The sequence below is a fragment of the Pholcus phalangioides genome, unplaced genomic scaffold, assembly GCF_987345545.1.
Source record: "Pholcus phalangioides strain wild (caught in Gottingen) unplaced genomic scaffold, Ppha-v1.0 ptg000001l_1, whole genome shotgun sequence".
NCBI classification, from domain to species: domain Eukaryota; kingdom Metazoa; phylum Arthropoda; class Arachnida; order Araneae; family Pholcidae; genus Pholcus; species Pholcus phalangioides.
In genome coordinates, this window is record NW_028301594.1 from 17,001,710 (window position 1) to 17,015,807 (window position 14,098).

The following is a 14,098-nucleotide window of genomic DNA, read 5'->3' on the forward strand; positions in this document are numbered from 1 at the left end:
ACTCGACCACCACAGCGGCCGAAGATGGGAACCACAGAAAAACCAATCTCAGCCAAACACCCTGGTGATACTAATAGGGTTCGAATCCGGGACCTCGCGATGCGAGTCCGTCATTATGGCCACTCGACCACCAGAGCGGCTCAATGCCGAGCCCAGACACCATTGTAAATTTTCTCCTGATAACATGTTTTGAACCCCCCCCCCCCAATCCTGTCATGTCAGTTGGCGAAGTCAGCTTATTCAAAGTCTGATAACAGAAGAGGAGAGAGAGACGATGTTATTTTGTTTTCCTTCGCAATAGTATAGGAATATGTGTACAGTAGAAATACAGTCGAATCCCGTTATAACGAACACTTTTCTAATCCCCCAAATAAGTTTGCATAGGAACAATGCTAGGTAACCTGGAATTCCGTTATAACGGAGTGATTCCTCCGGTTTCTTGGCATTCGTTATAATGGGATTCGACTGTAATAGACAAATCTGATCCTTCCACTTTTCAGAGGTTTAGTTCGTCCTGGAATGGAGTATGCCGTAAAGTTTTGGAGACCGTACCTACAGAGACATAGTCTTGGTGCAGGGCGCTCTTGTTGGTACACAGTGGCTTGGGTCACGAAGAGCGACTTGTACACTGTTTTCGAATTTGTTTACATTGGAAGCCTCCTCGCAGTCAAGTGGTTAGGGAGCTAGTGTCTGACCGTTGCAGAAGGTTTAGCGATTTCTACTTTGGTGGTTATAATGTGGATCAGGAAAAATTTTAAACACCGTTTCAAGGGTTAAGGAAGAGGAGGTGGTACCGACCAACAGAAGGAAAAAAAAATCTAGAAACGCTATGATAAAGACAGAGAAGAAACAAAATTCTCCTAAAAATAACTGGAATTTAATTCTCTCTTACAAAATAAAGCAATAAATATTAATTGTAGGCATTTATGCATTCACTGTACAAGCTTAGAGATGTCGAAGGGAAAACACGCGATCAGTACTTCTTGCCAGAACTCGTCTCCCTAGTAGCACTTACAATCAGATTTCGCGTAGCTTTCTTCGCTGTCTTGTTCGCCGTAATGTTCCGTTCTGGTTCCAGTTCGAGTTCTGGTAGGCTCTTCAACAGCGCCGACGATACCCGTTTCAGCGGGGGCTTCTTCATCGGCGAATCGCTGAGGATTCGGTTTCAAGGAGTATGTTGGACGATCCGGTCGACTGTCGTCGAATCACTTTGCTGGGCGAGATAATCAATACGGGAATCCTCTGCCTGGCAGCAGGTTCAAGTCGTGGGAAATTTTTTTTTTTTTGTAAGTCCGGGGACGGAAGGTTTACAGGACAATACTCGAGGTGCCACTTTTCAAGATGAAATAAAAAAAAAGTAATAAAAAAAAAAGCAAAAATAAATAGTTGCTAAAATGAAGAATGAAGGCCTTAAAGCATGTGATTCGCTTCCATCGCCATTTCAACTAAGTCTTCATGATTGTAGCGTATAGAGACTTCCGCCAAAAGATCGTCCGCACAGTGTCCATCTTTATGGACCAATATTATCTGATGGCCCTGTAATTTTGCTTCTTGGAGAACTTCTGTATAGTCACTATCACCTTCATGAGGATAAGCAAGTGAAAAATTACAAAATTTTCATACAATTGAAAGATCAAAAAATTTTTAGGTACAAAAGCAGGGGTCAGCACGGATCATGGCCTCAAAAATAGTGAACAAATTGTTTAAAAAAGTGACCAAATAGTGACCAAAATATTTTTAGAAAGAGACCAAATGGACAATGAATTTTGATTATTACCAAATTGAATGAATTGAAATTGAATTTAGTTTTAACTTTGCATTTCAATAGAACTCATTGAAATGTCTTTTTATTTTACATAATAGTGTAAAATAATTAAATGAAACTCAAACGCATTCTGCTAACCAGAAAAGTTTTGAATAACTTATCAAATTTATCAACAAGTATGTGTGAGAGAATAACTTCAAAATGGGAAAAAGTTTTCACATTCAAAGAAGGGGAACAAATGAAATAACACAAAATTTGATGAGAGAGAATTTGTCCCATCTACATTCCAGTGGATTTTTCATTCATGTTATACTATGAATGACAGTATACAAAATGTACTCAAACTTTTTTAACTAGCACAAATTTGATTTACATACCTAGGTTTGTATAATACGTTCTAACAAATTTTAAGAAATTTACTATAATGATTAAAAACTATTAAATTAAATTTTTAACAATATTTTAAATTATTAAATTAACTAAATTGTTTTAATTATTATACGTTGAGGGAGGGGCAATCCATCCTCCCAACAGCGTCAATGGCCTACTGATGTATACATATATATGATGTATATCAATTGTCATCGTGCCACACCCCTAAGACCTTCAAGTCTATCTCCACCTATGGCCAGACTGGGAAAAGTGGGTGAGTCTACTATTCTACAGGCGGAGGGGGGGGGGGCACCAAAATAATACTGCCCTTGGGTGAGGGAGAAAATAAAACAGTTTTGAAATTGTTTGGTTTTTGAGAGAAAAATTTGTAAAAATATATATTTTTCTTTTTTTACACACAACATACACCCCTGCAAAAAACACACATTTACTCCTGTACCCAGAAACACAGGGGTGGGAAGTGACAAAGTCCATTTCGGAGCAGCTTTGAAGCAGCAAAATTCAGGATTCTGAGCAGTTTTGGAGCCGCAAATTCAGGATCCGGAGCAGTTTTGGAGCAGCAAAAGATAGGATTCGGAACAGATATTTATAAATTGGAGCAGGGAAATTAACAAGAATATTTTCGTTAACCCTCACCCCTTTTCAAAATACAACAACTACACTATCTTTTGCTATCAAACATCTTTCCATCAGCTTGTTTTTTGTTTTTGGTATTTCAGGCTTTTGACAGCTTGTTTGAAAGAGAGGCTGTCATAAAATTTTACACACCAGTCTATTTAAGATGATTTTTGCTTACTGAGGGCACTATTGTCTGTCTGGAACAGCAGCACTTCAAATGGGCTAAAAATTTTCTATGTTTTCAATTTTTTCATACTTGGAAAGAAATTGTTGCAAAATAGGAGAGAATTTCCGAAGAATCAACACGACGTTTGGCGATCTGACACTCGTTATTCGGCAAAGTTTCTAAATTAGCATTCGTAATTCGGCGGAAACGCACTTTTTACTCCCGGAATGAAAATTTTTTTTCACGAAACATCGGGATTTGACGCAATGATGATCGACTACAGTAATTTCTGCTGCTTCCAGAGGCGAATTTTTTTTAAACGGCAATTGACTCGCATTTGCGCTTTAAAGCTGAAAGACCATTGCTAACCATCCTCAGTTGCACGATCACGGATATTATCGGGGTTTCGCGATGGAAAGGCCGATAGTTTAAATAAGGCGTACAGTTTAAAAAAACACGCTCTTAGAAAGAATCGTTTCGCGGTAAGCAAGTACAAAATTTTTTTGGCGTCCTTTCCGAAATTCCGGGCATACTGAAGCAAAATTAGCTATTTGGCGCAGAAAAATACGAAAATACACTATTGGAGCAGGATGGCGAAAGATGTTAATTTTGGCGCAGTGTGACGCAGAATTCCCACCCCTGGAAACAGTATTTTTTTGGAAACAGCTCCGTAATTTTTAAAAGAAAAAGAGACTCCGCGGCCTTCCCCGGTAAATTTCCCATGAACCTCGTAAGCACTAACGTGGCGACATTTTTTCGCGCCAAGGAATCACCGTTTTGCGGTAGTCAATTCAAGATGGCTAACAAAGGGCACAATGAATAAACGCCAGGGGCTTTGCCACTGGACTTATCCCGTTGCTGAGATCTCTTCCAGCCCAGCTTTCGTGGCAGAGTCTGGAACAAATTGATTGCACCTAACAGTCCGAGTGTGTAGACTTTTTAACGGGGAGATCGGCTCGCATTCGCGCCTTGAAATTGGGAACCACAGTAAACCAACTTCAGCCGACCACCACTGTGGCGCCGGTGGGGGTTCGAACCCGGATCCTCGCGATGCGAGTCCGGCACTATGACCACTCGACCACCACAGCGGCTGACAAAGGGCACATAAAAAATTACAAAAATATATATAACTAGAGGGGCTCTGCCTCCCTGCCGCCTTTGGCGGCCAACCCCCCCCCCCACTTCTCTTCACAACATATCTTGTTTATTTCGTCCCACTTCATTAGCGAGCTATGGAAAGAGACGTGTGAAAGCACCAGCTTACTGAAGAAGCGAATTTTAATAAAAATAATGATAAAGCAACAAAAAACAAATGAGATTCATCAAGCACCCCCCAGAAACTGGGGCCCCAGATTCAATTCGCTGAATTTTAGTGGGGCCCACACTGGATATATCTCAGGCTACCGATGTGTTGCAAATTTTACAATGTTAAACAACAAAAATCAATGAGATACGTCCAGAGGCCCCGAATTAGAATCTATCAACATTCCCATGGAGCACTGACGGACAGCTTGTCGGGCACACCCCTGTAAGGGACCACGAAAATTTTTAATTTTTTTCAATTTTGCAACGAATAAAATCCAGGGCCCCACATCTAGTAACGGGAACACAATACGCAGATTTTTAGTGGGGAATCCAGACTGGATTTATCTCGGTCTTCCGCTGTTGCAAATTGTATAATGTTAAAAAACAAAAAGAATCAGATTCATCCAGAGCCCTAAAATGAAACCTGTAAACATGGGGCCCCCGACTTGGAAGCTTGTCGGTCATCCCCCACTGCGAGTGCCATGAAAAATTTTCATTTGTATTCGTTTTACCAATGAATAAAAGCTAGGGCCCCAATCAGTTGCCCGTTGTATTCGCATACTTTTAGTGGGGTCCCAGACTGTCTTTATCTCGGGCATCCGCTGTTGCAAATTCTACAACAGAAAAGAATGAGATTCATCCAGGACCCCCAAAATGAAACCTGTACACATGGGGCCCCGACTTGGAAGCTTGTCGGTTATCCCCCGGTGAGAATGCCATGAAAAATTTTCATTTGTATTCGTTTTACCAACGAATAAAATCCAGGGTCCCCTACCAATTACCCGGGACACCAATTCGCATACTGTTAGTGGGGCCCCAGACTGTCTTTCTCTCGGGCATCCGCTGTTGCAAATTCTACAACAGGAAATAATGAGATTCATCCAGGGCCCCCAAAATGAAAGCTGTAAACATGGGCCCCCGACTTGGAAGCTTGTCGGTCATCCCCCGCTGCAATTGCCATGAAACATTTTCATTTGTATTCGTTTTACCAACGAATAAAATCCAGGGCCCCCAACCAATTACCCGGGACACCAATTCGCATACTTTAAGTGGGGCCCCAGACTGGCTTTATTTCGGGCTTCCACTGTTGCAAATTCTACAACAGAAAAGAATGAGATTCATCCAGGGCCCCCAAAATGAAACCTGTAAACATGGGGCCCCGACTTGGAAGCTTGTCGGTCATCCCCCGGTGCGAATGACATGAAAAATTTTCATTTGTATTCGTTTTACCGACGAATAAAATCCAGGACCACCCACGCAACTACCAGTGACCGAATTCGCAAATTTTTTGGAGCCCCCAGACTGGATATATCTTGTTCTTCCGCTATCGCAAATTTTTCAACGTTAAAGCAGCAAGAAAACAATGAGATCCATCAAGGGCCCCTGGAAATGAAAACTTTTAACTTTCCCATGAAGGTATACGTACAATCCCCCCAGGGTACCCCGACCCTGTGTGTTGGGAGCACTGTTGTTATATGTATATTATATATATACATACCCTGCTGTCAGGGTTACCTATTTTAGCGCGAAAAAAAGTCGCCACGTTAGCGCTGACTCCTCCCGTAATTTTCAACGAACAAAAACAAAGAATTTGCCCCACCCGGGGCACCCGATTTACCATGACCGTAATACAATTGTTTTTTCTGAAGGGGAAACGCAATTTTACTGCTTCTTGACTGCGAAATTCGATAATTTTGCAAAGGAATTTTTATTGCCTTTTCTGAAATACACCATTCCATCAAAAACGCCGTCCGGGGTATTGCCCCCCCCCCCGCGCTCCCAGTTTTAGATCTGATCACGGTATGTAGCAACCCGGGTCGCAAGTACGAACGAAAATTTACTATCGCCCGGGGCCGGTATCAACTCTTTTTAACAGAAAAAGAGTAAACTCGGCACCTTTCCTCGTTCAATACCTGTGGAACCAGACCCCCGCCCTCTCCTATTGCTGTCATAATAGCGACTCCAGACAAAAACGTTTTAATAACTTCCGAGGTCTAAAAATGGGATTTTTTTTTACACAACACCAAGAATGGAGCGCAAGATGTCGATATTAAGTCAACAATCAGTATCGTGAAGATGCTCTAAATTAAGTGTCGGCCAGAAGCGGATAAAGGTCAGTTGACGGCCCGGGCATAAAAAAAAATTAATATTAGGCCCTTTAAATTAGGAAAAAAATGTAAAGTAGGGGGCCAAAGGCGCGCTCGGTGTGCCCCCCGTTAAATCCGCCTCTATTTACGACTCGAATGCATTAACTGAGTTTTTATCAGATTGATGACCAATTTTCATCCGATTTGGAAACCCTTGTGTTAAACTAAATGTTGAATTGCAGGATTCTGTGATCTTTTCATAAATAGTTCTCCTTTTGATCACGAATTTTATTTGTAGATAGAGATCGCGATTTTCAATCGGATAATTTTTTTAATTGTAAGTAAATTCAAAATACCTGCGAGCTTCTTTAACCTTGGCCAGCTACAAGAGTATTCTCCAAAGCGTATTAATACGCTTAATACGTATTAATAATACGCGTCTTTAATACGCGCTTTGGTATTCTCCCGCTGCGCGTAAGTTAGCTTCTGCACAGGCTCTCTTAAATCGTCATTTCAAATAACATTTAAAAAAATTAACAAAAGTAACGATAGAACAAACAACAAATGTAACTTTCTCGATGCTCCAAGAAAGTAATTCGGCCCTTAGGACTAAAACTTTTCAAAACAAATAAAATAAAGGATCAATTTTAAAATAAGATGAAAATAAAAGAACGAGTGAGCACGTGGAGAAATAAGAATGAATGGTAGTAGGGGGGAAATTCTTTGTTGTAAGTATACGCCTTTTATGCTAGTTTTTTTTCCGACCGGGTTTTCCATAAAACGACGATTCTTTAACCAAGGAGCTTTCTTTCCAAGCGCCTTGAAATCAAGTTATGCTGACGTAACACGGTATGCTCCCGGGAAGATAAGACGCCTTTGATCGTAGTTCAATGAAGGGAGGGAGGAAATTAGCGATATTGAACCGGTCAAGTATTCCTCCTTGAAGAAAAAAAAAACCCACTGACAATAGAAAAGCGCCCGAGACCGAGGTTTTTTTGCTAAAAAAGTGGAAAAAGTGACCTGGGCCTGAAAATACGTAATAAAAGTGACCAGTTTCTAAAAAAGTGACTTTTAGGGAAAAAAGTGACCCGTGCCGAGCCCTGCAAAAGTTAAAACACAAATTTGTTCGTTAAAGAAAAAATCACCAACAAATGTATAATACGAAAATATATATGCGCAACGGAAGCAAACATTAAGAATTCAATATGAGGAAGACAAAACGACAAAAATAGATGAGAAAACATAAAATATATACAAATTCATAAAGTACCTAGTAGAACAAGGAATCCCTGTGAAATATATCAGGGAATTGACCCGTATTATAATGCTTGCATGCTCGCAAAATTGGTGGAGCATTTAAAATGTTCGTGCGTGCACGAGGAAAATAAAAGGCATTTCGGAAACTATGAACCCGTCGCTCGCGAGATGGCACGGAGATATTAATTAGGCTCGTCAGATAACAGTCATCGATTCTGCCGTGAAGAACTTCGTGAAGGAATGACAGATCTCGCTTTGCACGTCTGCTATCGAGAGATGTCATCTTGAAAAAATAGAGAAGATCGGAAGTAGGCGCATCTGGGACGTACACACCAAGTCTTTCAGAATAATGACCTCAAAAACATTTTCTGTAAAAAACTTTCTGTACACGTTCAATACGATCTTTTAATTACAATTTAAGCGATCGGTTGCATGGTTTATCATTCCGAGATTCGAAAATTTAATTTTTTTATTTTCTAATTATGAAGTTGTTTTTTGATTTAATACTAAGAGATTTTTGATATCTGGTGGCCTGCTGAAAAAAAAACCATGATTTTAATTCCTAAAAACTTTTAATTATTATATTCAAACTCAATGAAATACAGATTGAATTTTTATTAAAAATAATGAAATCATACTTACAACTGATGAGGACGATGGACCTGGTCTGATGATTTGCATAGCTAATGAAGTCGTTGATGGCCGATATTATAGCGTCGTCGGCGGAATCGGGGTAGGTCCCAGTTATCTCGTACCTCACCTAGCAAATAACCAAATGCAAAAAAAAAAAAAAAAAATCGTTTACTATTTGGCGAAAAACTCATCAAAAATCTTCTTAACCAGTCCAATTAATTTCTCCGAGCGTTACCCGCAGTACCCACTTTTTTTTGAAGGTGCGCGCGCTTTTTCCCTTTCTTAGAAGTTTGAAATATTAAAATATTTTTTTTATAGCATGTTTTTTTTTTGTTGCTCGAATGTGTCGAGACTTAATATGACACCCCAAAAGTGGGGAGGGGCGGTCATAATATCCTGTGACTAAAAGAAATGCTGTTGATGGATTTATGTGGAACGATAGTAGTTGAACCTTTGCTAAAAGATATATGAGTAATAAAACAGATGCATCTTCGCACAGGAGTTGGAAATTGAAACAAAAGCGTTGGGGATCCAGATTTGCAAAACACGACAAAGATAATAGTAATAATAATCTCAGACCTTGAAATATAATTGTTCCACTTCGTTTAGTGATGAGATAATAAAGTAGAAGGATGGCTGTACAGAGATGACGGCACATCTTTGACAAATTATTTCGTCATATCTATGTGAAAAAGACCGAAAAGTCTGCGTGTCGGCAAATGCCGTCGTAGGCAACAACACCATTACGTATATCAGCGACGGCAATTGCCGTCTTAACCACTTGACTGGTGAAAAAGACCGAAAAAAGTCTGCGCGTCGGCAAATGTCGTCGTAGGCACCAACATTACGTATGGCAGCGACGGCAAGCGCCGTCGTAACCACTTGACTGGTTTTAAATTACTTGTGCCGACAAGTGTGTTAGGTAAGTCTCAAATAGAATGAAAGACAAGGCTACTCAAGCAAGCTTTGGTGTACCAAATGCTACAACAAGTCCTGGAAGACTTCGACTCAGACTGGTATGAAGCTCTCCATTGGTTCTTCTTGAGTGAAGGTCACCATACAGGAGTGACCTTGATGCCCCAACAGCCCAGCTCACGGCCCGGCGGTGGAGAAACACTGCTGAAGTTGTTGCGTGTCAGTGTATATAACGTGTCGATGTCTTTTCGTGTGTGCGTGTATTTTACAAATAAATTCGTCGTCTTATAATTAGAGTGGAATTTAAATATGCCTTATCAAACCAAAACTCAGTCTCAGCATCCCAAAACACTTTCTTTCTTTCAAACCGAGCACAACTCAAGTCTATCACCATCTATGGGTGATTTACTACCTAGCGAATAGTGCCGAAAGTGTAACTGTGTGTGTACCTAACAGTCTGAGTGCGTATGTAGTGTTGTGTTTGATATTTTAGAGCTGCCATCTGTATTTCAGAAGTGAAATGAGAGAAGTGTTATGATTAAATTACAATTTGTACTGTTTGTAGGTATGTTGCTCTCTGTGGCGAGACTTTTTAAAGGGGGAGATCGAGATCGGATTGCATTCGTGCCTTGAAGTTGGGAACCACAGAAAACCAACTTCAGCAGACCACCACTGCGATGACGGTGGGGTTCGAGCACGGGATTTTGACTACTCGACCACCACAGCGGCGTCACAAAATACTGTCGTTTAATCAGTCAAGTAGTTACGATATACAAGCTGCCATACGTAATGGGGGTGCCTACGACGACATTTGCCGACGCACAGACATGACAAAATAATTCGTCATACATGTGCTGCCATCTGTACAGCCATCCTTCTACTTTATTATCACATCACTAGATGGAGTGGAACAATTATATTTCAAGGTCTGAGATTCTTATTAATATTATCTTTGTCATGTTTTGCAAAGCTGCATCCCCATCGCTTTTTTTTTTCTAATTTCCGATTCCCTTGCGAAGATGAATATGTTTTATTACTCATATATATTTTATATAGCAAAAAGGTTCAACTCTACTATGGTTCCACATAAATCCATCAACAGCATTTCTTTTAGTCACAGGACATTATGACCCCCCCCCCCCCCCCCCCCACTTTTGGAGTGCCATATTACATCTCGACACATTCGAGCTATAAAAAATATTTCAATATTACAAATTTCCAAGAAAAGGAAAAAAAGGGGGAAAAGCGTGCACATCAAAGTGGGCACTGCGGGTAACGCTCTGAGAAATTAATTGGACAGTTGACAGGTTAGGTATATGGTCGTTAATCGTTTTTTAAAAAAGCTTACAGCATGGGATATATCTTCATAGATCCTTTGATTTACAGACGTCCACTTGCTGGCGATGTAAAAATCCGTGATAGGATACCGCTCGTCGTCGAAGAACTCCTTCAGGAAAGAGATGTATGCTCTGGGATCACCGGAGAATTCTTGCGGGAATTTTATGTTTTCGATGTCCCAGAACACACATCTCGATCCTGAAACTAAAATGAAATCATTATATAAATTAATATTAGTAAACATCTGTAGCAAGATCATTTTATCAATATCATCATGACAACAACGTGCTAATAAATACGTGTTACGTCAATGTAAGTCAGCACAAATAAATTTAAATGCATGGCAATTATGTTATTTATTAATTATTTATTACCTTATGAACGAGTGCCGTAGTAGACTCATGGAAATTAGATTCATCGGGTCACAGTTTGAAAAAGGTTTAGAACCAGTTTTAGGAGGATTTTTGGGAACTCATATTATGTCTTTCTGGGGATGGATGCCATGCCCGCCCCCTTCCCCCAAGGGTGGTGTTGACAGGGCTCCAGCTCGAGGCAATAACAATTACTCGATGCGTGGCCCACTATTTAGAGGGCTAAGAAGGGTGGAGGGGGTACGAATTCTATTATTGTGTTTTACTTTTTACGTCGTTAATTTATTACGTGAAAATTTTTAATCTAGAAACCCACCAAAAATCCCAGCTTGTGAGTCGCCAACTTTTAAATTTTTTCGCTGATTTAAAATGATGATTGACCACAAATCAGTGTTGTCTTAACGCATGGGCCCAATCGGGCACGGCCCGAGAGCCCCACCAGAACAGCGGCCTCACAAAAATGACAACTGTTTGATATTTTCGGAATTTTCCAGGTAGGGCCTCAAAAAATCACTTGGCCCGGGCGCTCACGATGCTTTTAAGACGGCCCTGTCAGAGATATGGATAAAAAGTGGAACTAACAAGCAATACGTCTAAACACGTGAACCGAAGGTTTAAAGTAAACTTTTCTTGATTAGGGATCCTTGGAGGCTGGGCCGCAACTAGGGGGGGGGGGTGGTGGTGCAGGTGGATCTGGTGCGCCGGACTAGAGGGGGCGCAAATTCCATTCTTTAACCTCTCCTTCAACATTATGAGGAGGCGCCAAAATGCGTGCTTGCCCCGTGCTGACCGAGTACCTATTTAGTTGCAGCGTTCGTAGTATAGGCCAGCCGTTCTAAACATTTGGAAGCCCGTGGCCTGGTAAATCTCTTTTGTGTAAGTGGAAGGCCCGGATTCACAATGAAATATAAACCAATGATAGGCATTATTAAAACAAATCTAAAAAACGGTACTACATGGGCCACAACTAGGGTGAGCAGGCTGGTCTGGTGCGTCAGGCCCGAGAGGGCACAAATTTTATCAGCTAGCCTCTTCTCCAGCATTATAAAGGGGCGCCAAAATATTCGGGGAGCGTTCTTGCCCCGGCTGACCAAGCGTCTATTTGCTGCCCTGGGTACTACTCTGAATTAAATAGCTTTCCCGGTCTTGACACCAGGCTCGTCCCGCTTTCGTAGCGAAATTATTTTGCGCTTTATCTCGAAAAGTTTGCAACGTAAATAGACGATAATGGTATCGTCTATTAGCAATTTCAAAGACGCGACAACGTTGTGTATTAAAAGTTTGTAAAAGTTTTCTCCGACACGGTCCCGCCCCTTCACAGGGGCAATGGCTGAAATTGGCTAAATCCGATAGAGCCTGGTCTGCGTGCTCTTTTTAAAAGAAAGAAAGTACCGACAACGAGATTCAAGGCACAAAGAAAGTGTTCATATCGAAACTTGCGGCCTTGTCCACGACACGCAGCCTACTACAATTTTTTTTCCACAGAAATAGAAACCAATGATATATTTTGAATTAAAACCATTAAATTCTTTAAAAAAGGGCTATGGCTGGAGAAGGAGAGGGGTCATTTTCAAAAAATCCCAGTAAAACGACTTTCGCATTTATACGACGTCTTGACCCGTACGAGCGTACAGACCTCGTTTATACGCGTCGTATAACCGAGGTTTCGTTATATTAATACTGAGCCCCCCCAACATTTTGAATAATTTTCCGCCTATGTCGACATCGAATTCCAACCTTGCCCAATTCAAACTACCCTTACACTTGAAACTATCAGCTACTATCCCCAAGATCAGGGAACCTACCGTCGCAAGTTATACAATACAAATACAAGTTCTACACACAATGCTAGTAGAGAGGTCAAGACATACTAACACTATTGCTTAAATCTGATTTAATAAATTAAACAAATCACCTTCTACTGGAACATCCATTGCTTCCGAATGACGAATGGTATTAACGAAGGACTTAAATTCAAAGTATTGTTTCGGATTCAATACCCTTTTCTGGATAGGAACTGTCTACCACAACGGTCCTTTATTTCCCTTTCATACCATAATCTTCTGACACATTTTTCTGGATAGGAACAGTTAGGCTGACCATATTTTCTCGAGAGAAATACGGGACATTAAGATTCCAAATACGGGAAAATACAGGACACCGCCAATTATCGCCAAAAATGACGCCAAAATCAAACAAAGTTGCCAAATATTGTTGAAATTACAGAAAAATCAAAATGGTGGGAAATGAACCATTACTGCAAATTGAAGTGGATTAAAATGAATTCCGCGAAGAAAAACGTTCACCAAGACGAATGTGGGAGATTAATATTCTTATTTATAGTTGTAATTATCATAAAATAATTTATGAGTTAAAAATAATGTCAATCTTTGACTTCAATAAAGAGTAAATATTCATGTAGGCTTCGTGTAAAATACGGGAAAAACCGGGACACTTTTGCCAAAAAGTCGGGACGACCAAAAAAACAGAAAATACCGGGACTGTCCCGGGAAATACGGGACGTATGGTCACCCTAGGAACAGTCTATCACAACAGTCCTTTATTTCCCTTTCATACCATAATCTTCCGACACATTTTTCTGGATAGGAACAGTCTACCACAACAATCCTTTATTTCCTTTTCCATACCATAATCTTCCGACACATTTTTCTCGCATTTTTTAAAAAAATGACCTTCCTTCTTTGTAAACCTTTCTCAATTGTTGGAAAGGGGCCGTTCAAGTATTACGTAAGCAAATTTTTAGCCATTTTTGACCCCCCCCCCCTTGTCAGCAAAATTTCTTCATCAGCTCTATCCCTCTGAATCCTAACGCATATTATTGGGATCAGAGACGTACACGGGGGAGGCATAAGGGCTCGCGGCCCCCCGACGACAAAAAAATTTATTTTTTTTAATGCACAAAAAGTATTTTTTTTTTAATTGAAATTTCGCAAGAGAATACCTTTTATATGTTATTATAATCAATTTCTGTTAATTTCAATGTTATTTGAAGGCTAAGAACTCAAAATTGATTTTTAATAAATTCATTGCGACCCACCCTCTAAGCCATATAATGATGAATCGCATAAAGACCCTTGGCCCGCGTAGTTTTAGACGTAGTTTTAGAGCACTTAAGTAGCCCCCAGTGCGGTTCTGCATCACTCAAGTTACCCGCGGCACATTTTCAGATTATTTAAGTGATCCGCGGCGTATAATTATGGATCACTTGAGTGATGCGTGGCACAGTTCC

At 40.5% G+C, this 14,098-nt stretch overlaps 1 protein-coding gene across 1 annotated transcript; it reads right to left on the bottom strand.

The window, feature by feature from the left end:
• Positions 1 to 855: 855 nt before the first annotated feature.
• Positions 856 to 12,782, bottom strand: LOC149089984 (uncharacterized). The gene is made up of 4 exons (XM_089235074.1): positions 12,764 to 12,782; positions 10,488 to 10,681; positions 8,234 to 8,351; positions 856 to 1,580 (listed from the first exon to the last, which is right to left on the bottom strand). Exons 1-4 carry the CDS (start codon positions 12,780 to 12,782, stop codon positions 1,411 to 1,413), a joined length of 501 nt encoding a protein of 166 aa, XP_089091200.1. The 3' UTR covers positions 856 to 1,410.
• Between the last annotated feature and the right edge of the window lie 1,316 nt (positions 12,783 to 14,098).

What these genes read in the sequence shown, in the direction of transcription:
- LOC149089984 (XM_089235074.1), bottom strand. An exon ending in ATGAAGATATATCCCATGCT is followed by an intron (nt 8,352 to 10,487) that starts GTAAGCTTTTTT and finishes GTTATTTGCTAG; the next exon opens with GTGAGGTACGAGATAACTGG. An exon ending in GTCCATCGTCCTCATCAGTT is followed by an intron (nt 1,581 to 8,233) that starts GTAAGTATGATT and finishes ATCCTCATGAAG; the next exon opens with GTGATAGTGACTATACAGAA.